The sequence below is a fragment of the Rutidosis leptorrhynchoides genome, chromosome 3 (genome assembly GCF_046630445.1).
Source record: "Rutidosis leptorrhynchoides isolate AG116_Rl617_1_P2 chromosome 3, CSIRO_AGI_Rlap_v1, whole genome shotgun sequence".
In the NCBI taxonomy this organism is placed as follows: Eukaryota; Viridiplantae; Streptophyta; class Magnoliopsida; order Asterales; family Asteraceae; genus Rutidosis; species Rutidosis leptorrhynchoides.
Genome location: NC_092335.1, coordinates 451,577,208 through 451,605,113, shown reverse-complemented (window position 1 = coordinate 451,605,113; position 27,906 = coordinate 451,577,208). Strand labels below are relative to the sequence as shown.

The 27,906-nt window shown below is 34.0% G+C and overlaps 1 protein-coding gene across 1 annotated transcript; it reads right to left on the bottom strand.

Annotated features, from left to right (window-relative positions):
• Positions 1-374: 374 nt before the first annotated feature.
• On the bottom strand, positions 375-27,906 carry LOC139901551 (uncharacterized). Its single transcript, XM_071884246.1, has 2 exons — positions 27,845-27,906; positions 375-732 (listed from the first exon to the last, which is right to left on the bottom strand). The coding sequence occupies exons 1-2, from the start codon at positions 27,904-27,906 to the stop codon at positions 375-377; spliced, it is 420 nt and encodes a 139-aa protein (XP_071740347.1).

Sequence of the window (27,906 nt, the reverse complement as noted above, 5' to 3'; positions counted from 1 at the left end):
TTCGCTGTGCATTTGCTCACTTTAGAGATATTACTTGGAGTCATTCATGACATATTTCAAAAGACGTTGCATTCAAGTCATTGAGTTCATCAAGATTATTATTAAGTCAATTATAGTTGGATATATTATGAAATGGTATGCATGCCATCAACTTTCGATGAAATGAAAGTTTGTCTTTTAAAAACGAATGCAATGTTTGTAAAATGTATCATATAGAGGTCAAGTACCTCGCGATGTAACCAATTGTAATGTATTCATCCAGATGGAGTAGGACGGGTCTCTACAAAAGAGCGAGGTGATCAATCTCAAGTGCTGCAGCCTGAAAATTATATGTAACATCTTTTCAAATTGGTTGCAAGCCAAGTACGGGGTACTCACTCTCCATTAATTCCTACAAGGATATAAGATCCAGTTGCACTTGTGCCAATAACTTCATAAGGACCTTCCCAATTGGGCCCCAGCTTCCCAGTATTTTCTGCACGACTTGCCTCATTATTGCGCCATACATAATCCCCAACTCTGAAGGACACCGGCTTGATGCGCTTATCATAATACTTAGAGATTTTTTGTTTGTTGATAGCTTTGCATATGACCACTATTTCTCTGCACTCCTCTAGCAGATCCAGATTAGCGTGCAAGTCTTTATCATTACTTGACTCACCAAAGCTTCGTATGCACTTTTTTGGCACCAATAACTCAGCGGGAATGACAGCTTTCGTCCCATAAACCAAGCTGAACGGTGTTTCACATGTGCTATTCTTGTGAATAGTACGATTGTTAATGCATTTTCTGTAATTTTCTAGACATCTATTCTACGTTTGTGATTAGTACTTCAGTTTATGGGCTACCATGATCACTCGTTATTATCATATCCGTGTTTATATGTGGTTACAGGTACTGCAGGAATGCGATATGGAAGTTTGACTATTTTAGACTCAGTCAGACGTGCGAGTGAAGCCGCACTCGTACGGCTGACAAGCTCATACGCACAAGTGTGCTGAGCTGAGTCACAAACCTAATCTGTGTAAACATACACGAGTGAGTGATCACCTGTATGGCTGAGACAGCCCACTCGTACGAGTGAGGTCTGACTCACACGATTAAGTCAACAGCAGGGGTATATAAGTGTTATGTTCTTCATTTTAGGTTAAGCCTCTCATTTTACACACACATCAATCAGATCTGGTAGCCTGTTGTAGTGACCTAAACTTTTCCATGTTTATATATATTAATTGAGATTGATATTTACATGACTAAATGTTTCCAACGTGTTAAGAAATCAAACTTGTTAAGACTTGATTAAATGAAATAAGTTTCATATAGACAATTGATCACCCAAGTTGACCGGCGATTCACGAATGTTACAAATTTGTAAAAACTACATGTTGTGGTATATATAGACATATATATATATATGGTTGACATGAGATTATGATGAGTAAGTATCTCAATAAGTATATTAACAATGTGTGATATACATAAGAAATGAGATTACTAAGTTAAGAAACTCGAAATGATATATATAACGATTATCGTTATAACAACGTTTTACTAGGTACATATGAATCATATTAAGATATTGATACACTTGGTTAATTATGTTAAATGATAAGTAAATATATCATTAAGTGTTTTAACAATGAGCTACATATGTAAAAATAAGACTACTAACTTAATGATTTCGAAATGAGACATATATGTAACGATTATCGTTGTAACGACATTTAACTGTATATATATCATACTAAGATATATTATATATCATAATTCATGATAATTTAACAATTTAACATCTCGTTTGATATAATAAACAATGGGTTAACAACATTTAACAAGATCGTTAACCTAAAGGTTTCAAAACAACATTTACATGTAACGACTAACGATGACTTAACGACTTAGTTAAAATGTATATACATGTAGTGTTTTAATATATATTCATACACTTTTGAAAGACTTCAAGACACTTATCAAAATACTTCTACTTAACAAAAATGCTTACAATTACATCCTCGTTCAGTTTCATCAACAATTCTACTCAAATGCACCCGTATTCGTACTCGTACAATACACAGCTTTTAGATGTATGTACTATTGGTATATACACTCCAATGATCAGCTCTTAGCAGCCCATGTGAGTCACCTAACACATGTAGGAACCATCATTTGGCAACTAGAATGAAATATCTTATAAAATTACAAAAATATGAGTAATCATTCATGACTTATTTACATGAAAACAAAATTACATATCCATTATATCTAATCCATATACCAACGACCAAAAACACATACAAACACTTTAATTCTTCAATTTTCTTCTTCTAATTAATCTCTCTCAAGTTCCATCTTCATGTTCTAAGTGTTCTTCATAAATTCCATAAGTATAGTTTCATAAAAATCAAGAATACTTCCAAGTTTGCAAGTCTATTTCCAAGCTTTCTAATCCATTCCAAGTAATCATCTAAGATCAAGGAACCTTTGTTATTTACAGTAGGTTATCTTTCTGATTCAAGGTAATATTCATATTCAAACTTTGATTCAATTTCTACAACTATAACAATCTTATTTTGAGTGAAAATCTTACATGAACTGTTTTCGTGTCATGATTCTGTTTCAAGAACTTTCAAGCCATCCAAGGATCCTTTGAAGCTTGATCCATTTTTCTCATTTCCAGTAGTTTTATCCAGAAAATTTGAGGTAGTAATGATGTTCATAACATCATTCGATTCATAGATATAAAGCTATCTTATTCGAAGGTTTAAACTTGTAATCACTAGAATATAGTTTAGTTAATTCTAAACTTGTTCGCAAACAAAAGTTAATCCTTCTAACTTGACTTTTAAAATCAATTAAACACATATTCTATATCTATATGATATGCTAACTTAATGATTTAAAACCTGGAAACACGATGAACACCATAAAATCGGATATACGCCGTCGTAGTGAAACCGAGGGCTGTTTTGGTTTGGATAATTAAAAACTATGATAAACTTTGATTTAAAAGTTGTTCTTCTGGGAAAATGATTTTTCATATGAACATGAAACTATATCCAAAAATCAAGGTTAAACTTAAAGTGGAAGTATGTTTTCTAAAATGGTCATCTAGACGTCGTTCTTTCGACTGAAATGACTACCTTTACAAAAATGACTTGTAACTTATATTTCTAACTATAAACCTATACATTTTCTGTTTAGATTCATAAAATAGAGTTCAATATGAAACCATAGAAATTTGATTCACTCAAAACGGATTCAAAATGAAGAAGTTATGGGTAAAATAAGATTGGATATTTTTGATCTTTTTACCTTCGGGAAATGTTTAACAAATCTATACAAATCATATCCTAGCTAACTTATATTGTATTATACATGTATTCTAATATATTATGTAATCTTGGGATACCATAGATACGTATGCAAATGTTTTGACATATCATATCGACCCATGTATATATATTATTTGGAACAACCATAGACACTCTATATGCAGTAATGTTGGAGTTAGCTATACAGGGTTGAGGTTGATTCCAAAAATATATATACTTTGAGTTGTGATCTAGCCTGAGACGTGTATACACTAGGTCGTGGATTTATTCAAGATAATATATATTGATTTATTTCTATACATCTAACTGTGGACAACTAGTTGTAGGTTACTAACGAGGACAGCTGACTTAATACACTCAAATCTTTAAAACATAATAAAAATGGTTGTAATTATATTTTGATCATACTTTGATATATATATATATATACATATTTGTATAGGTTCGTGAATCGATCCGTGGCCAAGTCTTATTTCCGAGGAAGGAAATATCTGTGAAAGTGAGTTATAGTCCCACTTTTAAAATCTAATATTTTTTGGATGAGAATACATGCAGGTTTTATAAATGATTTACAAAATAGACACAAGTACATAAAACTACATTCTATGGTTGAATTATCGAAATCGAATATGCCCCTTTTTATTAAGTCTGGTAATCTAAGAATTAGGGAACAGACACCCTAATTGACGCGAATCCTAAAGATAGATCTATTGGGCCTAACAAACCCCATCCAAAGTACCGGATGCTTTAGTACTTCGAAATTTATATCATATCCGAAGGGTGTCCCGGAATGATGGGGATATTCTTATATATGCATCTTGTTAATGTCGGTTACCAGGTGTTCACCATATGAATGATTTTTATCTCTATGTATGGGATGTGTATTGAAATATGAAATCTTGTGGTCTATTGTTACGATTTGATATATATAGGTTAAACCTATAACTCACCAACATTTTTGTTGACGTTTAAAGCATGTTTATTCTCAGGTGAACACTAAAAGCTTCCGTTGTAGCATACTAAAATAAGGACAAGATTTGGAGTCCATGTTTGTATGATATTGTGTAAACTGCATTCAAGAAACATATGTCGATGTAATATATTTCTATTGTAAACCATTATGTAATGGTCGTGTGTAAACAGTATATTTTAGATTATCATTATTTGATAATCTACGTAATGTTTTTAAAACCTTTATTGATAAAATAAAGGTTATGGTTGTTTTAAAAATGAATGCAGTCTTTGAAAAACATCTCATATAGAGGTCAAAACCTCGCAACGAAATCAATTAATATGGAACGTTTATAATCAATATGAACGGGACATTTCAGTTGGTATCCGAGCGTTGGTCTTAGAGAACCAGAAAATTTGCATTAGTGTGTCTTATCGAGTTTGTTAGGATGCATTAGTGAGTCTGGACTTCTACCGTGTTTTCTTTAAAAATGATTGCTTAACATTTTTGTTGGAAACTATATATTATTAACATGTAAATATTATGTGATATATTAATCTCTTAACATGTTTGATATTGTGTGATAGATGTCTACCTCTAGCACAAATCCCATTGACTCACCTAATAATAACGAAGAGTCGAATATATATTGGCAAGATTCACAAGTTCCCGAAGAACCGGAAGAAGAGGAACCGAAAGAAGAGGAACCAAAAGAAGAGGAACCGGAAGAAGAAGAGGTTCCGGAGGGGGGAATAGTAGGAACCACAGAAAACCGGTCAAATAAAAGAAAATCCTCAACCAATGGACCAAAGTTAATAATGGTCAATGGTATTTCTGCTAAGGAAGCAAAATATTGGAAAAATTACCAATTTTCCGATGAATCGGATCCTGATGAGGATTCCGATGATGTTATAGAAATTACCCCGACCCAATTTAATGAGGCAAAAGAAAATAATAAGGGAAAAGGCATCAAAATAGAGAAATCTGATTCCGACCCCGATGAACTTTATATGTACCGTCAACACCCGTATTTTCAATATCGTGACAATAACCCGGGAACCTCTAAACCACCAGGTTTTTCTAAACCAATGTGGAAAACGACGACTCGTATTAGAGGAACATCATATATCCCTAGAAGATTAGGAAAAAGAACCAAGTCCGAAGAAGAAGAAATTAGTGATTCAGATTAGAGGGGTGTGAGCATGTTGTGTAATAAATGTATTGTAGTGTGCTTGTACTTTTATGTTCTATGTAAAAATTGCTTGTATTGTTTGTTATTACGAATCTAATCCTTGTCTATTTTACAGTATAAAAACAAAATGGACGTTAAGGGTAGACAACCGAATATTTTAGAAGACCTACCAGAGGATATGATTGAGGAAATCTTGTCTAGAGTCGGTCAGAATTCATCAGCACATTTAGCTATGGCAAAATTAACTTGTCAAACATTTGAAAGACTTTCCAAAAATGCCTTAGTTTATAAAAGGCTTTCCTTTGATAGGTGGGGTATATCACATTGGGGAGACTTTAAGTTACGCCGTATTTTCTTTAAAGCGTTAATTGCGAGGAACCCAAATACAATTTTACGCTACGGGTTAAGAACCTATTTTGACTCAACATATCCCAACATAGGATTTTGTGAATTAGAAAGAGCTTCTAACATGCAACATAAAGAAGCATGTTATGCTTACGGGTAAGTGATGTTCGCTTCTTACCAAAGTGAGAAAAAGAATATCGGATTGCAGCTTTTAAATAAAACTTTCCCACAAGTGACGAATTCAGTAGTTGGGGTGAGAAACAAGGTTTTTAGATTATTACGGGGCTGTTGGACATTACAACCCTCGTCCTTTTGACGACATTACAACATGCTGCCTAGCTAATGGTCATAACGGTTATTTTCCACAAGACCAAGGATGGGAAGTCGTCTTAGTAAAACCAGAATGCATGACTTGTTTCTGGACTTATGAATTACGTGTCTTTATTTCCTTTGCTGAACAACTTGCGTATTAACTAGATTTATCTTCAAAACTATCCTGTATCATAGTGTATTATATTTCATGTTATATGTAATATAGCGAAGTTGTAAGTTTGAAGAATATTTGTATGTGATATATTATTATAATCAGTTTTTCATATGGAATTGTAGTAGTTGAATTGTATATTAGCTACTAAGTATGAACTTAACGGGTAGGTAGTACCCGAATTTAAACTTATAAAACGCTAATATGAAGAAAAAGCTTTTATAAATGAGTTCATATTATGCTACGAGATACTATTGACTACTCCTAATATTCTGTATGATTAAATTGTTTCATTTGACTATTTTGAAGGAAATGGCACCGACTACTCGACACACCTTGAATATGAGTGAAGAGGAATTTCGTGCCTTTCTTGCTTCAAACATAGCCGCAGTACAGGCCGCGCTACATACCAACAATAACTCTGAATCTAGCAATACAGCTAACGGTGCAAGAAATCGTGTAGGATGCTCCTACAAGGAATTCACTGCCTGCAAACCTTCAGAATTTGATGGGACCGAAGGACCAATCGGATTGAAATGGTGGACCGAGAAAGTTGAATCGGTGTTTGCCATAAGTAAGTGTGCTGAAGGAGACAAAGTGAAGTACGTTACGCATACCTTCATAGGTATTGCGTTAACATGGTAGAATACCTATCTAGAACAAGTGGGACAAAAAGCTGCTTACGCGCTACCGTGGACAGCATTCAAGCACTTGATGAATGAGAAGTACCGTCCCAGAACCGAGGTCAATAAGCTCAAGTCAGAACTTAGAGGGTTACGAGCACAGGGATTCGATATTACTTCGTACTAAAGACGATTCACAGAATTGTGCCTATTGTGTCCGAGAGCGTTCGAAGATGAGGAAGAGAAGATCGACGCGTTTGTGAAAGGGTTACCAGAGAGAATCCAAGAAGATATAAGTTCACACGAGCCTGCCTCCATACAAAAGGCATGTAGAATGGCTCACAAACTAGTGAACCAGATTGAGGGAAGAATTAAAGAACAGGCGGCCGAAGAGGCCAACGTGAAGTTAGTCAAAAGAAAGTGGGAGAAAAACGGTGATAAGAGTCACCAAAACAACAACAACTATCCCAACAATCGCAACATCAATCGCAACTACAACAAATGGCACAACCACAACAACAACAACTACAACAATCATCCCAACAACAATAACAACCTCAACAACAACAACAATCAGAAGCAGCTATGCCAAAGGTGTGAAAAGTATCACTCGGGGTTCTGCACCAAATTTTGCAACAAGTGTAAAAGAAATGGTCATAGCGTGGCGAAGTGTGAGGTCTACGGTGAAATGTCCCGTTCTTATTGATTAAAAACGTTCCATATTAATTGATTTCGTTGCGAGGTTTTGACCTCTATATGAGACGTTTTTCAAAGACTGCATTCATTTTAAAACAAACCATAACCTTTATTTCATCAATAAAGGTTTAAAAATCTTTACGTAGATTATCAAATAATGATAATCTAAAATATCCTGTTTACACACGACCATTACATAATGGTTTACAATACAAATATGTTACAACAAAATAAGTTTCTTGAATGCAGTTTTTACACAATATCATACAAGCATGGACTCCAAATCTCGTCCTTATTTAAGTATGCGACAGCGGAAACTCTTAATAATCACCTGAGAATAAACATGCTTAAAACGTCAACAAAAATGTTGGTGAGTTATAGGTTTAACCTATATATATCAAATCATAATAATAGACCACAAGATTTCATATTTCAATACACATCCCATACATAGAGATAAAAATCATTCATATGGTGAACACCTGGTAACCGACATTAACAAGATGCATATATAAGAATATCCCCATCATTCCGGGACACCCTTCGGATATGATATAAATTTCGAAGTACTAAAGCATCTGGTACTTTGGATGGGGTTTGTTAGGCCCAATAGATCTATCTTTAGGATTCGCGTCAATTAGGGTGTCTGTTCCCTAATTCTTAGATTACCAGACTTAATAAAAAGGGGCATATTCGATTTCGATAATTCAACCATAGAATGTAGTTTCACGTACTTGTGTCTATTTTGTAAATCATTTATAAAACCTTCATGTATTCTCATCCCAAAAATATTAGATTTTAAAAGTGGGACTATAACTCACTTTCACAGATTTTTACTTCGTCGGGAAATAAGACTTGGCCACTGGTTGATTCACGAACCTATAACAATATATACATATATATCAAAGTATGTTCAAAATATATTTACAACACTTTTAATATATTTTGATGTTTTAAGTTTATTAAGTCAGCTGTCCTCGTTAGTAACCTAAAACTAGTTGTCCACAGTTAGATGTACAGAAATAAATCGATAAATATTATCTTGAATCAATCCACGACCCAGTGTATACGTATCTCAGTATTGATCACAACTCAAACTATATATATTTTGGAATCAACCTCAACCCTGTATAGCTAACTCCAACATTCACATATAGAGTGTCTATGGTTGTTCCGAAAAATATATAGATGTGTCAACATGATAGGTCGAAACATTGTATACGTGTCTATGGTATCTCAAGATTACATAATATACAATACAAGTTGATTAAGTTATGGTTGGAATAGATTTGTTACCAATTTTCACGTAGCTAAAATGAGAAAAATTATCCAATCTTGTTTTACCCATAACTTCTTCATTTTAAATCCGTTTTGAGTGAATCAAATTGCTATGGTTTCATATTGAACTCTATTTTATGAATCTAAATAGAAAAAGTATAGGTTTATAGTCATAAAAATAAGTTACAAGTCGTTTTTGTAAAGGTAGTCATTTCAGTCGAAAGAACTACGTCTAGATGACCATTTTAGAAAACATACTTCCACTTTGAGTTTAACCATAATTTTTGGATATAGTTTCATGTTCATAATAACAATCATTTTCTCAGAATAACAACTTTTAAATCAAAGTTTATCATAGTTTTTAACTAACTAACCCAAAACAGCCCGCGATGTTACTACGACGGCGTAAATCCGGTTTTACGGTGTTTTTCGTGTTTCCAGGTTTTAAATCATTAAGTTAGCATATCATATAGATATAGAACATGTGTTTAGTTGATTTTAAAAGTCAAGTTAGAAGGATTAACTTTTGTTTGCGAACAAGTTTAGAATTAAATAAACTATGTTCTAGTGATTACAAGTTTAAACCTTCGAATAAGATAGCTTTATATGTATGAATCGAATGATGTTATGAACATCATTACTACCTTAAGTTCCTTGGATAAACCTACTGGAAAAGAGAAAAATGGATCTAGCTTCAATGGATCCTTGGATGGCTCGAAGTTCTTGAAGCAGAATCATGACACGAAAACAAGTTCAAGTAAGATCATCACTTGAAATAAGATTGTTATAGTTATAGAAATTGAACCAAAGTTTGAATATGATTATTACCTTGTATTAGAATGATAACCTACTGTAAGAAACAAAGATTTCTTGAGGTTGGATGATCACCTTACAATATTGGAAGTGAGCTAGCAAACTTGAAAGTATTCTTGATTTTATGTAACTAGAACTTGTAGAATATATGAAGAACACTTAGAACTTGAAGATAGAACTTGAGAGAGATCAATTAGATGAAGAAAATTGAAGAATGAAAGTGTTTGTAGGTGTTTTTGGTCGTTGGTGTATGGATTAGATATAAAGGATATGTAATTTTGTTTTCATGTAAATAAGTCATGAATGATTACTCATATTTTTGTAATTTTATGAGATATTTCATGCTAGTTGCCAAATGATGGTTCCCACATGTGTTAGGTGACTCACATGGGCTGCTAAGAGCTGATCATTGGAGTGTATATACCAATAGTACATACATCTAAAAGCTGTGTATTGTACGAGTACGAATACGGGTGCATACGAGTAGAATTGTTGATGAAACTGAACGAGGATGTAATTGTAAGCATTTTTGTTAAGTAGAAGTATTTTGATAAGTGTATTGAAGTCTTTCAAAAGTGTATAAATACATATTAAAACACTACATGTATATACATTTTAACTGAGTCGTTAAGTCATCGTTAGTCGTTACATGTAAGTGTTGTTTTGAAACCTTTAGGTTAACGATCTTGTTAAATGCTGTTAACCCAATGTTTATAATATCAAATGAGATTTTAAATTATTATATTATCATTATATTATCATGTTTGAATATCTCTTAATATGATATATATACATTAAATGTCTTTACAACGATAATCGTTACATATATGTCTCGTTTAAAAATCATTAAGTTAGTAGTCTTGTTTTTACATATGTAGTTCATTGTTAATATACTTAATGATATGTTTACTTATCATAGTATCATGTTAACTATATATATATCCATATATATGTCATCATATAGTTTTTACAAGTTTTAACGTTCGTGAATCACCGGACAACTTGGGTGGTCAATTGTCTATATGAAACATATTTCAATTAATCAAGTCTTAACAAGTTTGATTGCTTAACATGTTGGAAACATTTAATCATGTAAATATCAATCTCAATTAATATATATAAACATGGAAAAGTTCGGGTCACTACATACGGACCAGGGGTTAACAGAACGAAAGGAACAAATGGTGTCGGAACGAGTAATGGCGGAGCAAGTAGTGTCGCAGCAAGTTATGCCAATGTAGTTTGTTATAAATGTGGAAAACCGGGCCACATTATTAGAAATTTCCCGAACCAGGAGAACACGAATGGACAAGGTCGCGAAAGAGTTTTCAATATTAATGCGGCAGAGGCACAGGAAGACCCGGAGCTTGTTACGGGTATATTTCTTATTGACAATAAATCTGCTTACGTTTTATTTGATTCGGGTGCGGATAGAAGCTATATGAGTAGAGATTTTTGTGCTAAATTAAGTTGTCCATTGACGCCGTTGGATAGTAAATTTTTACTCGAATTAGCAAACGGTAAATTAATTGCAGCAGATAATATATGTCGGAATCGAAAAATTAAACTGGTTAGCGAAACATTTAAGATTGATTTGATACCAGTAGAGTTAGGGAGTTTTGATGTGATAATCGGCATGGACTGGTTGAAAGAGGTGAAAGCAGAGATCGTATGTTACAAAAATGCAATTCGCATTGTACGAGAAGAAGGAAAACCCTTAATGGTGTACGAAGAAAAGATCAACGCGAAGCTAAATCTTATTAGTAATTTGAAGGCGCAAAAGTTAATAAGAAAGGGTTGCTATGCTGTTCTAGCACACGTCGAGAAAGTACAAACTGAAGAAAAGAGCATCAATGATGTTCCCGTCGCAAAAGAATTTCCTGATGTATTTCCGAAAGAATTACCGGGATTACCTCCACACCGATCAATTGAATTTCAAATAGATCTTGTACCGGGAGCTGCACCAATAGCTCGTGCTCCATACAGACTCGCACCCAGCGAAATGAAGGAACTTCAAAGCCAATTACAAGAACTTCTAGAGTGTGGTTTCATACAACCAAGTACATCACCATGGGGAGCTCCTGTTTTGTTTGTCAAAAAGAAGGATGGTACATTTAGGTTGTGTATTAACTACAGAGAGTTGAATAAACTTACCATCAAAAACCGTTATCCACTACCCAGAATTGACGACTTATTTGATCAACTACAAGGCTCGTTGGTTTATTCGAAAATCGATTTACGTTCTGGATATCATCAAATACGAGTAAAGGAGGATGATATTCCAAAAACTGCTTTTAGGAGGCGTTATGGTCATTACGAGTTTATGGTTATGCCGTTTGGATTGATTAATGCACCAGCTGTGTTCATGGATCTTATGAACCGAGTGTGTGGGCCATATCTTGACAAGTTTGTCATTTTTTTCATCGATGACATACTTATTTACTCAAAGAATGATCAAGAGCACGAAGAACATTTGAGAAAAGTGCTAGAAGTATTGAGGAAAGAAAAAATGTACGCTAAGTTTTCAAAGTGTGCATTTTGGTTGGAAGAAGTTCAATTCCTCGGTCACATAGTGAACAAAGAAGGTATCCAGGTGGACCCGGCAAAGATCGAAACCGTTGAAAAGTGGGAAACCCCAAAAACTCCGAAATATATACGTCAATTTTTAGGATTGGCTAGTTACTACAGAAGATTCACCAAGATTTCTCCAAAATAGCAAAACCCTTGACTGTATTAACGCATAAAGGGAAGAAATTTGAATGGAAGGATGAACAAGAGAAGGCGTTTCAGTTATTGAAGAAAAAGATAACTACGGCACCTATATTGTCATTGCCTGAAGGTAATGATGATTTTGTGATTTATTGTGACGCATCAAAGCAAGGTCTCGATTGTGTATTAATGCAACGAACGAAGGTGATTGCTTATGCGTCTAGACAATTGAAGATTCACGAGCAAAATTATACAACTCACGATTTGGAATTGGGTGCTGTTGTTTTTGCATTAAAGACTTGGAGGCATTATTTATATGGGGTCAAAAGTATTATATATACCGACCACAAAAGTCTCCAACATATATTTAATCAGAAGCAACTGAATATGAGACAACGCATGTGGATTGAACTGTTGAATGATTATGATTTCGAGATTCGATACCACCCGGGGAAGGCGAATGTGGTAGCCAACGCTTTGAGTAGAAAGGACAGAGAACCTATACGGGTAAAAGCTATGAATATAATTATTCGTACTAACCTTACTACTCAAATAAAGGAGGCGCAATAGGGGGTTGTAAAAGAAGGAAAGTTGAAGAATGAGATACCCAAAGGATCAGAGAAACATATTAATATTCGGGAAGACGAAACCCGATATAGGGCTAATAGAATTTGGGTACCAAGGTTTGGAGATGTGAGAGAAATGGTACTTAAAGAAGCATATAAAACCAGATATTCAATACATCCCTAAGCGGGGAAGATGTATAAAGATCTCAAGAAACACTTTTGGTGGTCGGGTATGAAAGCCGATATTGCTAAATATGTAGGAGAATGTTTGACGTGTTCTAAGGTCAAAGCTGAACATCAGAAACCATCAGGTCTACTACAACAACCTGAAATCCCGGAATGGAATTGGGAAAACATTACCATGGATTTCATTACTAAATTGCCAAGGACTGCAAGTGGTTATGATACTATTTGGGTAATAGCTGATCATCTCACCAAGTCAGCACACTTCCTACCAATGAGAGAAGATGACAAAATGGAGAAGTTGGCGCGATTGTATTTGAAGGAGATTGTCTCCAGACATGGAATACCCGTCTCTATTATCTCTGATAGGGATGGTAGATTTGTTTCAAGGTTCTGGCAGACATTGCAACAAGCATTGGGGACTCATCTAGACATGAGTACTACCTATCATCCACAAACTGATGAGCAGAGCGAAAGGACGATACAAATGCTTGAAGACATGCTACGAGCAAGTGTTATTGATTTCGGAAACAGTTGGGATCGACACCTACCGTTAGCAGAATTTCCTACAACAACAGTTATCATTCTAGTATTGAGATGGCGCCGTTTGAGGCACTTTATGGTAGAAAGTACAGGTCTCCGATTTTTTGGAATGAAGTGGGGGATAGACAGATTACGGGTCCGGAGATAACACAAGAAACTACCGAGAAAATCATCCAAATTCAACAACGATTGAAAACCGCCCAAAGTCGATAAAAGAGCTACGCGGATAGTAAAAGAAAAGATATAGAGTTTGAAATTGGAGAAATGGTCATGCTTAAGGTTTCACCTTGGAAAGGCGTTGTTCAATTTGGTAAACGGGGGAAACTAAATCCAAGGTACATTGGACCATTCAAGATTATAGATCGTGTCGGACCAGTAGCTTACCAACTGGAGCTACCTCAACAACTCGCGACTGTACATAACACTTTTCACGTCTCGAATTTGAAGAAATGTTTTGCTAAAGAAGATCTCACTATTCGTTGGACGAAATCCAAATCAATGAAAAACTTCAGTTCATTGAAGAACCCGTCAAAATAATGGATCGTGGGGTTAAGAGACTTAAGCAAAACAAGATACCGATTATTAAGGTTCGATGGAATGCTCGTAGAGGACCCGAGTTCACCTGGGAGCATGAAGATCAGATGAAGAAGAAATACCCGCATCTATTTCTAGAAGATTCGTCAACACCTTCAACAGCTTAACATTTCGGGACGAAATTTATTTAACGGGTAGGTACTGTAGTTACCCGAACTTTTCCATGTTTATATATATTAATTGAGATTGATATTTACATGACTAAATGTTTCCAACGTGTTAAGCAATCAAACTTGTTAAGACTTGATTAGATGAAATAAGTTTCATATAGACAATTGATCACCCAAGTTGACCGGCGATTCACGAACGTTACAAATTTGTAAAAACTACATGTTGTGATATATATATATATATATATATATATATATATATATATATATATATATATATATATATATATATATATATATATATATATATATATATATATATATATATATATATATATATATATATATATATATATATATATATGGTTGACATGAGATTATGATGAGTAAGTATCTAACTAAGTATATTAACAATGTGTGATATACATAAGAAATGAGATTACTAAGTTAAGAAACTCGAAATGATATATATAACGATTATCGTTATAACAACGTTTTACTAGGTACATATGAATCATATTAAGATATTGATACACTTGGTTAATTATGTTAGATGATAAGTAAATATATCATTAAGTGTATTAACAATGAACTACATATGTAAAAATAAGACTACTAACTTAATGATTTCGAAACGAGACATATATGTAACGATTATCGTTGTAACGACATTTAACTGTATATATATCATACTAAGATATATTATATATCATAATATCATGATAATGTAACAATTTAACATCTCATTTGATATAATAAACAATGGGTTAACAACATTTAACAAGATCGTTAACCTAAAGGTTTCAAAACAACATTTACATGTAACGACTAACGATGACTTAACGACTCAGTTAAAATGTATATATACATGTAGTGTTTTAATATGTATTCATAAAATTTTGAAAGACTTCAAGACACTTATCAAAATACTTCTACTTAACAAAAATTCTTACAATTATATCCTCGTTCAGTTTCATCAACAATTCTACTCGTATGCACACGTATTCGTACTCGTACAATACACAGCTTTTAGATGTATGTACTATTGGTATATATACTCCAATGATCATCTCTTAGTAGCCCATGTGAGTCACCTAACACATGTAGGAACCATCATTTGGCAACTAGCATGAAATATCTCATAAAATTACAAAAATATGAGTAATCATTCATGACTTATTTACATGAAAACAAAATTACATATCCTTTATATCTAATCCATATACCAACGACCAAAAACACCTACAAACACTTTCATTCTTCAATTTTCTTCATCTAATTGATCTCTCTCAAGTTCCATCTTCAAGTTCAAAGTGTTCTTCATAAATTCCACAAGTATAGTTTCATAAAAATCAAGAATACTTCCAAGTTTGCAAGTCTACTTCCAAGCTTTCTAATCCATTCCAAGTAATCATCTAAGATCAAGGAACCTTTGTTATTTACAGTAGTTTATCTTTCTAATTTAAGGTAATATTCATATTCAAACTTTGATTCAATTTCTACAACTATAACAATCTTATTTAGAGTGAAAATCTTACTTGAACTGTTTTCGTGTCATGATTCTGTTTCAAGAACTTTCAAGCCATCCAAGGATCCTTTGAATCTAGATCCATTTTTTTCATTTCCAGTAGTTTTATCCAGAAAACTTGAGGTAGTAATGATGTTCATAACATCATTCGATTCATACATATAAAGCTATCTTATTCGAAGGTTTAAATTTGTAATCACTAGAACATAGTTTAGTTAATTCTAAACTTGTTCGCAAACAAAAGTTAATCCTTCTAAATTGACTTTTAAAATCAACTAAACACATGTTCTATATCTATATGATATGCTAACTTAATGATTTAAAACCTGGAAACACGATGAACACCATAAAATCGGATATACGCTGTCGTAGTGAAACCGGGGGCTGTTTTGGTTTGGATAATTAAAAACTATGATAAACTTTTATTTAAAAGTTTTTCTTCTGGGAAAATGATTTTTCATATGAACGTGAAACTATATCCAAAAATCAAGGTTAAACTCAAAGTGGAAGTATGTTTTCTAAAATGGTCATCTAGACGTCGTTCTTTCGACTGAAATGACTACCTTTACAAAAATGACTTGTAACTTATATTTCCGACTATAAACCTATACTTTTTATGTTTTGATTCATAAAATAGAGTTCAATATGAAACCATAGCAATTTGATTCACTCAAAACGGATTTAAAATGAAGAAGTTATGGGTAAAACAAGATTGGATATTTTTGATCTTTTTAGCTACGGGAAATGTTTAACAAATCTATACAAATCATATCCTAGCTAACTTATATTGTATTATACATGTATTCTAATATATTATGTAATCTTGGGATACCATAGACACGTATACAAATGTTTTGACATATCATATCGACCCATGTATATATATTATTTGGAACAACCATAGACACTCTATATGCAGTAATGTTGGAGTTAGCTATACAGGGTTGAGGTTGATTCCAAAAATATATATACTTCGAGTTGTGATCTAGCCTGAGACATGTATACACTGGGTCGTGGATTGATTCAAGATAATATATATCGATTTATTTCTGTACATCTAACCGTGGACAACTAGTTGTAGGTTACTAACGAGGACAGCTGACTTAATACATTCAAATCTTTAAAACATAATAAAAATGGTTGTAATTATATTTTGATCATACTTTGATATATATGTACATATTTGTATAGGTTCGTGAATCGATCCGTGGCCAAGTCTTATTTTCGAGGAAGGAAATATCTGTGAAAGTGAGTTATAGTCCCACTTTTAAAATCTAATATTTTTGGGATGAGAATACATGCAAGTTTTATAAATGATTTACAAAATAGACACAAATACGTGAAACTACATTTTATGGTTGAATTATTGAAATCGAATATGCCCCTTTTTATTAAGTCTGGTAATCTAAGAATTAGGGAACAGACACCCTAATTGACGCGAATCCTAAAGATAGATCTATTGGGCCTAACAAACCCCATCCAAAGTACCGGATGCTTTAGTACTTCAAAATTTATATCATATCCGAAGGGTGTCCCGGAATGATGGGGATATTCTTATATATGCATCTTGTTAATGTCGGTTACCAGGTGTTCACCATATGAATGATTTTTATCTCTATGTATGGGATGTGTATTGAAATATAAAATCTTGTGGTCTATTGTTACGATTTGATATATATAGGTTAAACCTATAACTCACCAACATTTTTGTTGGCGTTTAAAGAATGTTTATTCTCAGGTGAATACTAAGAGCTTCCGTTGTAGCATACTAAAATAAGGACAAGAATTGGAGTCCATGTTTGTATGATATTGTGTAAAAACTGCATTCAAGAAACATATGTCGATGTAATATATTTCTATTGCAAACCATTATGTAATGGTCGTGTGTAAACAGTATATTTTAGATTATCATTATTTGATAATCTACGTAATGTTTTTAAAACCTTTATTGATAAAATAAAGGTTATGGTTGTTTTAAAAATGAATGCAGTCTTTGAAAAACGTCTCATATAGAGGTCAAAACCTCGCAACGAAATCAATTAATATGGAACGTTTATAATCAATATGAACGGGACATTTCACCTGTCCGATTTTCTCTCAACCCAAGTCACTCAAGAGGTGAATAATAGCTCTAGGTATTAATCTAATCACATGTCCATTGTTGTGGTTTGACTTAATTAATCCCAAAAAGCACAATATTCGCTAGAATGGTTTGATTCACTAATTCCACTTTTGTGTGAGTTAAACCTGTTGATTTCGAAGTTCCTAGTCATGTTTCATCATTGGTATCGGAGTGTTGGTTGTGATTTCAACATCATCTAGTGATTTTTAGTGATTAAAGAGTTTATTATTTTGGGTTTTTGAGTTTAGAGTGATTTTGATAAAAAAAGGAATCATTTTTACGTGTGTAATTGTGATTAGAGAGTGTGTTTATGTTAGTTTAGTGCTAATCCATCTTGTGGACGAAGAAATTGAGGGTTAACATCAGTTTCTAGGGTTTTAGAGTGAATTAGCTTGAACAGCAACCCACACGAGTGGGGCAGTGAAAATTTGCTCACTCGCGCGGTTGACATCACTCGTGAACTCACACGCACGGTTTAGCATAACCTTGGTTAGGTTAAGTGACTACAGTATGATCACACAAGTGATCATACGGTTGACTGTGAAACGTACGAGTGATCATACGGTTGATCCTGACTCACACATCTGAGGTTTAGTGTTAGTTCGTTTGGTTGGTTAGGTCACACGTACGATTAAGTTGTGACACGTATGCTTGATAGAGTGAAACGTACGCGTGAGATTGTGACTTGTACGCTTGATATCCTGAACCGCACGGTTTACCTGTTTTGGTAATATTGTCAAGATGTTTAATTCAAACGATTATGTGTTAGCTGCACCGTTAGTTCATAGTATTACGAATATGACTCAACGATTACTCCTTGCTGAGAGTGAATCAGGAAGTGGTACGAAATGTCCAAGATTAATGAACATGGATAATTGTTCTACTTGGAAGTCTAGATTTAAAATTTGGTCTAATGGTCAGGACACGAAGCTTTGGAAGTACATTGAAACCAAATTTCAATGGCCACGTTCACCAGTTACAAATGAATTTTTTACATTGCATAACATGCCTTCGGAAGAACGTGAAGAGTATAACTTGGAGAAGAAGATGTACTGTAACTTGATAAGTGCTCTTGATGGTTCGATTTTCCATCAATTTCTGTGTCATGATAATTCATTCAATATATGGGAAGCACTTCGTACTTTCACTGAAGGAAATACATCTTACAGAACTAGAAAAGGTTTAGAGTTGAAAGCTGAGTTTGATCGTTTTCACTGACAAGTCGGAGAATCTATTACAGAATTGGTTGAGAGATACCGTCATTTGCTAGCTGAACTACACAAGCATGATGTAACCATTGCTGAGAAAGATAAAGTGACATGTCTAGCTGGAGCATTACCATTAGAATGGAATGGTTTCGTACTAACTATGAAAACAAGTGGGGAACTTGCTACTGCTACAGTGAACTCGTTTATCGTAAGACTTCAAGAAGAAGAGTTAGAGTTGTTAAACAAAGTTAAGAGGTCTAAACAAGTTCAAGACACCAAAATATATTGTCCAAATGGTTATACACCACCAAAATCAACTCATGCACCATTTCAAACAGCTTTTTCTACAAACAATCAGAATATGTATGGTTTGAATGTTAGCAGTACACCTATTCAACAACCTTCGTATCCACCACAAGTTTCACCATGTTCACTCAATACTCAATCACAGCCTACTTCCAATACTACAGAGTCATCTACACCGACTGCATTAGATGTTCTATCTGCACTTAAGATGGAGAACATAAGGAAAGCAGGGAAAGAAAAGATTAGCGAAGATATAGCTTTACGATCAAGCCTTGTTAATTCCTACGATAGTTATCTTGATGGTCGTGAGGGTAACATTCATCTAACTGTAGGTTTTTCGTATGCCCGAGAGACATATTAAATTAATGTGGCTAACATGTTATGATCCAAGTCGGGTCATACCCAATAACAAGCTTACCGACACCTTATAAGTATTTAATCTTAACGATTGGTTCGTTAAATAAATACGCGACACTTGGATTTTAGAAAATGGGTTTTCTAAAACATAATCACTTGAGATAAATTATTTGGATAATTTATATTTAATTATTTATAGGTTTAAATAATTATATTGTGTTATAGTTTATAAATGGGTTTATAAAATAAAAATGTAACTTAACAATTGCAAGTTTTATATAACAAGTTTTATGTAAATACAAGATATATTATACAAGTTATATAAGTTGCAATTTTGTTATAAAAACAACATGGGGTTCGTTTTTTTTCCTAGAAGACACCCCATACATGTTTTGTTACTTTTAAGGGGACACAAGTACACAAGTGCATGCTTGGACTCATCATCCTAGGTTTTGACTAATGTATTTTACCAACATGTAAAAGATATATACACTCAATAAAAAGGAACAAGCTGGCCGATTTTATTGCTGTTGGGATATAGCCATTCTGGCGGTCCTTTTCAATGGACAAGAAAAGGGTTTCTTGTTTTAATTTTCTAGTAATTGAGTGTACTAAATCTTAACATGGTTTTAATTCAAGTCATGCACTTATAACTTCAAGTGACACTCTCTTTCACTCAATAAGATTGCTGGCCGATTACATGCTGTTTTGGACAGCATTCTGGTCGATTCTTTTACTAGAGAAAAGAGGTGAGTATCTTGCTTAAGAACAAGTTCAATAAGTGTCAAAAATCCTAACCATTCTAAAGGGGTGTTGGTACAATCAAAGCTTGGGGTATCACTCTCTTGAGGCTTCAAGTTAGAAGCTATTAAGCATTCTTTTTCATCTCCAAATTGTTGGTACTGCTGATCGTTTTTTTCAAACATCAAAAGGAAGGTTTCAAGTTAATTTAAAAGGTGGTTAAGTGTTTCAAATCTTAGCTCAAGTTAAGGGATTTGTTGGTATACAAAGGCTTGAAGTTTTAACCACTTGCTCATCATCTACATCTTCCTTATAACCTCCTATTTAGGAGAAGGTATAAACCCCTAACTGGCTTCTTTTACATTTTAGTATATATATTTCAAGACTAGATCTAATTAATGGAATTCTTTTAAAAGGTTAAAATACATAGTAATTTGTATACAATTTGCTTCCGCTTGCATGCTTAAGAATTGAACATATACATATACAAATATGGGTTTTGGAACTTATTAATATGTAGAATTCCATCAATGGTATCTAGAGCCAAGTCTTGTTAATATGCTTCTTGTTTTGGCTAGTAAACTCATTTATTTTACAATCTACCAACATGCATGAAAGTAGATTTGAAAAATCATGAGTTTTGGTGGGGTGTTTGGTTTGGCCGAATTCTTGGACCCCAAAAATGGGTTTTGGGACTTCAAGTTTGGCCAAAGTTTATTGTTATGTTATTGTTCACAATCGAGCCTAGACCGTGTGCATGTTTGGTTGTATGATTTGGTTAATTATTCATTCTTATGGTTTGTAATAATTATTCTTTCATTTTGGTTTGTAATAAGTTGTAATTATTCTTGTAATTTATTCTATTTGGTTTGTAAATATAGAATAGGTTGTTATTTCATTTTCTAGAAAAATTGTATTAGGATATAATTTTGTAAAAGAAAATGAAGATTCAAGATGGAGATTACAAGATGGAGCTTATGGAGATTACAAAATTAAGTGGGAGATTTTGTTTAAAATCTCTTACTTTGCTTACCCTTAAAAGTGACATTTGGTTTTTTGGCTAAACAAATGTCCACCATAATGGCTCCCGATTGTGAACATATTTTGTTATGCATGTTGTGTATGTTTGTATGATTGGTTGCTACAAGTTTATCACATGTTAAAACTTGCATAATACAATTATAAATGGTTATAATAAAACATAACAAAATGACACTAATAATCGGTTATTAGGACTAAATAAAATGGTTTATTTAAAATGACAATAGATTGGTTTATATCTAGTAATTGGTTTACTAAAAGAACATGAAAATAGGTTTTCATAAAGTGCTACACACCAAATGCATGTTGGTGTATAGCTATTTGTTTTCTAAAACTAGAATGTAGAAAACTTAAAATCCCTTTAACTGAAACAAAGCAAACAAGTTAAACGCCATCCTTTTGTATGAACCCTTAGACATATTAGGAAACTCTTGATGGGATAAAGGTCACCTAACCGTCATGAGCGAACTAATATGAATAAGGTACACTTCGCATACATGTGGGATAAAGGTCACCTAACCACTTGTATGTTAAGTCTACATGTTTACACAAGTAGGACGACTTGATTTGGGAATCATGAACTTAGGGTCACCGAAGCATGAGGAACAAATAGGCGTTGATGGGATTAATATGCCATGCAAAAGGATTGCATGATCCCATAACTTAGAAGTTGCAAAAGGATTGCAATTGTCATTATGACTACCTAGCTAAATCAAATGCCGGGATAAAGGTCACCTAACCGGAATTTGATTTACCGTTGGATTCTAAATATTTAATAAGACAATTAATATTAAAAGGGTATTGTTTATTAAATATAAAATCGATACTTAAACGAACTTTGTTAAATTTTGTAGATGGCCGCTAATAACAACAACAACATTCCAAACGCACCAATCAACTTTAATAACCTATCATTGAGGTACATCCTCAAAAAGGAAAATGACTCCCAATCCGTTTCATCTAATGTTCAAAAGATGAAAAGCCTCATTGATCAATTGCACCGTCTCAACTGTCCCGTGTCTAATGAATTAACCACGGACCTTATCCACAACTCTTTGTCAAAAAGGTTTGACACATGCGTATTGAATACAGCATGAATGATTGGGATAAGAGCATTGGCGAATTACATGCCATGCTAAGGACGGATGAATCAAGCATGGGTAAAAAGGCTTCACCCATGCTCATGATCAAACAAGGTGAATCCAAGGATGAATCCTCTTCTAAGCCAAAGGTGGCTAAGAAGAAAGGACCCACCTACAAGGGCAAAGGAAAAGGGAAGTTGGTTGCCCCAACCAACAACACTAAATGGCAAAAGGTTACCAGACAAGCAAACCCCAAGGAAGATCCGTGCTTTGGTTGCGGAGTGATAGGTCACTGGAAACGCAACTGCTCGGTCTACCTGAAGGAGTTGAAAACAAAGAGGGATGCAGGGCAAACCTCAGGTAATGTATATATGGAATACATTGAGCTTAGTATTACTTCTTCTAATACATGGGTATTAGACACGGAATGTGGAACTCGTATTTGCAATTCATTGCAAGGGTTCAAAAGAAGTAAACTAAATGCGGGAACAAAAGTCTCTACATGGAAATGGTGCAAAGGTGCACGTAAAAGCTCAAGGAGACTTTATGTTAAAGCTTCCAAGTGGTTTGGAACTTATTTTGAAAAATGTTTTGTAAGCACTTCTGTTGACACGAAACATTATTTCAGTTTCCCGTTTAAGACAATATGATTTCAATCTTAATCTTAATTAATGATGATATTCATGTTTATTTAAATGATATGTTCTATTTTAAGGCTTCGCCTTAAATGGTACTTATGAATTGGTTCATGATAACACATCATTCGATAGCTCAATATACCAAGCAAACACCTAGAAACTCAAAAGGGATTTGAGTGATTCCTACTTATGGCATTGTCGCCTTAGTCAAATAAACAAGAATCAAATGCATACACTTGAAAAGAATGGTCTTTTAAAATCAAGTGAGCTGGATTCATTTGATGTATGTGAATCTTGTTTACAAGGCAAAATGACCAAAGCACCTTTCAAATGGACTTATGAAAGTGCTAAGGACTTATTGGGATTAATACATTCGGATGTATGTGGACCCTTTAAGCCCATGACTAGGAATGGTGAAAGATACTTCATTACTTTAATTGATAAACTTCAGTCGTTTCCGATATGTCTACTTATTAAGACACAAGGATGAAACTTTTGAAGCATTCAAAGTATATCAATATGAAGTACATAATCAACTCAACAATACATCTTGGGGTTATTGTCTATGCTCCGTGGCTCGTATTCTAAATATGGCCCCAACCAAGAAAGTGGAAAGAGCACCTCATGAGATATGGTTTGAAAACCTCCATCTCTATCATACTTAAAGGTATGGGGATATGAAGCTTATCCTAAGCACTACGTCCCTAATAAGTTGAATGCTCGATCCACAAAGTGTATCTTCATAGGATATCCCAAGGATGATATGGGATACTATTTCTATGATCCATCCGAGCATATGTATATGTTGCTCGAAAGGCTGAATTCCTAGAAACTATGTTCCTTATGGAAGTTAATAGTTAAAAGAAGATAGATCTTGAAGAGGTTCAAGATCAAGGAGATGATACACAATTGGTTGACACTAGCACTCAACATGAAAATGTTGAGAATGATCAAATGGATGATCAAAGTATACTAAATGTTCGTAGATCTGGTAGGATTAGTACTCCTCCTGAGAAATTTGGATTCTCATGGATGGTTGCTATATGGTTGATTTGGATGAACCAACGAACTACCAAGATGCTTTATCACGGATTGATAAAGATAAATGGCAGGAAGCCATGAACGTTGAGATGAAATCCATGTATGACAACCAAGTTTGGGAATTGGTTACACAACCTACTAACTCCAAGTTAGTTGATTGTAAATGGCTTTTCAAGGAGAAAACCAAGATGCATGGAAACCTGGATACATAATGTATGCAAGTTAAAGAAATCAATATACGGATTGAAACAAGCATCGAGAATGTGGAATCATTGTTTTAATGAGGAAGTCAAGAAATTTGACTTCATTATTAACGGTGATGAAGCTTATGTATACAAGAAAGCTAGTGGGAGCACTATCATATTCCTTGTACTATATGTGGATGAAATATTTGGAAATAATATTTCGCAAATGCAAGGAGTTAAAACTTGGGTAAGTAGCTGCTTCTCCATTAAGGATATGTTTCTTATATACGGGTCTGGTGAGGAGGAACTCGTTGTAAAAGGTTACGTGGACGCGAGCTTCCAAACTGATCGAGATGGTTCTCGGTCACAATCCGGTTATGTCTTCATTTTAAATGGAGGATCGATCTCTTGGAAGAGTTCGAAACAAGATGTTGTTGCTTTATCCACTACAAAATCTGAGTACATCGCCGTCTCATTGGCAGCTAAGTAAGCTGCATGGATGAAGAAATTCATCGACGACTTAGGAGTGGTCCCTACCATTCAGGACCCTCTTGAGATCTTTTGTGATAACGAGGATGTGATTGCTCAAATCAAGGAACCTCGTACTCACCAAAAGACCCGTCACATTGAGCGGAGTTTCAACTACATAAGGGATGAAGTTGAAAAGGGAAAGATATGTATTCGCAAAGCTCACACAGATCTTAATATAGCGGATCCACTCACGAAGCTCTTACATGGAGCAAAACATGATGGACATGTTTGTGCATTAGAGCTTCGATATTCTAGTGATTGGTCATGATCTGTTTTAAGTATTGTAACGGAACGAAGCGGTTCAAACTCATTAATATAATTATGGGTTAATTTATTTTGAGTTAAGTTCCTATTTTGCATATTTTATCCATGAATAAGTTATTATTCTAAATTCCGTAGTCGATCACATTTGTGGGAACAAGTGTGAGGTTTAGACTATTATGAACTTGGATTGGTATACATTCAAAGGCTGAATGTGGGGCAAGGTTGCGACCAAGGTTCATAGATATTTGTGGGACACAAATATTGGAAGACCCGCTCTCAAGATTTACTGTATGGAGCCTTTGTGGTTGATCACGTGTAATCTTGAGTAAAGGCGAATATCATTGTATCCTCCGACCTGAGATACATATTGGGTTCGGATATTCACTAAGTATTACACCTTGATTCTTTCCTTCGCTATTCTGAAATATGGTAGTACATGAGGAAGAGCTCAGGTATAATACAAAGTGTGTATCTAGGACGTATGTAGTCAAGATGGAATTTGTCCCTCTTATTCGTTGAGAGTCAGATGTCTAAGGCCTGATAAAGTTAAATCTATAAGAGAGTGGTCACTCTGTATCTCTTGGATTTGACATGACATCTAGGATGAAAGGATATAATGAAAGATTCACATATATATATATCAATTCGAGTTGGGTACTCGAAAGGGATGATGTTATTGAATGGCACAAAGTCATAACATATTAGGGGTGATGGACGGTGTGTTAGGCTGTATCCATCACTTGCACTAATTTCTTATGTTTCTCGTGCAAGTGGGAGATTGTAGGTTTTTCGTATGCCCGAGAGACATATTAAATTAATGTGGCTAACATGTTATGATCCAAGTCGGGTCATACCCAATAACAAGCTTACCGACACCTTATAAGTATTTAATCTTAACGATTGGTTCGTTAAATAAATACGCGACACTTGGATTTTAGAAAATGGGTTTTCTAAAACATAATCACTTGAGATAAATTATTTGGATAATTTATATTTAATTATTTATAGGTTTAAATAATTATATTGTGTTATAGTTTATAAATGGGTTTATAAAATAAAAATGTAACTTAACAATTGCAAGTTTTATATAACAAGTTTTATGTAAATACAAGATATATTATACAAGTTATATAAGTTGCAATTTTGTTATAAAAACAACATGGGGTTCGTTTTTTTTCCTAGAAGACACCCCATACATGTTTTGTTACTTTTAAGGGGACACAAGTACACAAGTGCATGCTTGGACTCATCATCCTAGGTTTTGACTAATGTATTTTACCAACATGTAAAAGATATATACACTCAATAAAAAGGAACAAGCTGGCCGATTTTATTGCTGTTGGGATATAGCCATTCTGGCGGTCCTTTTCAATGGACAAGAAAAGGGTTTCTTGTTTTAATTTTCTAGTAATTGAGTGTACTAAATCTTAACATGGTTTTAATTCAAGTCATGCACTTATAACTTCAAGTGACACTCTCTTTCACTCAATAAGATTGCTGGCCGATTACATGCTGTTTTGGACAGCATTCTGGTCGATTCTTTTACTAGAGAAAAGAGGTGAGTATCTTGCTTAAGAACAAGTTCAATAAGTGTCAAAAATCCTAACCATTCTAAAGGGGTGTTGGTACAATCAAAGCTTGGGGTATCACTCTCTTGAGGCTTCAAGTTAGAAGCTATTAAGCATTCTTTTTCATCTCCAAATTGTTGGTACTGCTGATCGTTTTTTTCAAACATCAAAAGGAAGGTTTCAAGTTAATTTAAAAGGTGGTTAAGTGTTTCAAATCTTAGCTCAAGTTAAGGGATTTGTTGGTATACAAAGGCTTGAAGTTTTAACCACTTGCTCATCATCTACATCTTCCTTATAACCTCCTATTTAGGAGAAGGTATAAACCCCTAACTGGCTTCTTTTACATTTTAGTATATATATTTCAAGACTAGATCTAATTAATGGAATTCTTTTAAAAGGTTAAAATACATAGTAATTTGTATACAATTTGCTTCCGCTTGCATGCTTAAGAATCGAACATATACATATACAAATATGGGTTTTGGAACTTATTAATATGTAGAATTCCATCACTAACAACTTAAGATTATCATCAACTTGATAAAGATGAAGCAGAAAAGATGGATATTATGTTGGGCATGGTAAATCTTGTGAGAAGAGTGAGAGATTACGAGGAGCGAACTGGAAAACCGATCAGTCTGACCAAAGATACAAAACTGGGATTTGATATGAATACTTTTACTTGTTACAACTGTGGAGAATTAGGTCATTTTTCAAGACAGTGCACAAAACAGAAGAAGCAGGGTAATCGTAATCCTTTCAAGAATCAGAACTACAGTTCTCAGAGTCAAACTACTAAGCGTGAGATTTACATTACTGATAAAGTGAATGAACCAGAAATAGCTGAGACTCCTAACAAAGCTTTGGTTGTCAT

Bases quoted from the DNA above. Each gene is read 5' to 3' on its own strand.
- LOC139901551 (XM_071884246.1), bottom strand. From the start codon at position 27,906: ATGACAACCAAAGCTTTGTTAGGAGTCTCAGCTATTTCTGGTTCATTC. The intron at 733-27,844 runs GTAAATCTCACG...AACACCGTTCAG, and splicing joins TCATTCACTTTATCAGTAAT to CTTGGTTTATGGGACGAAAG.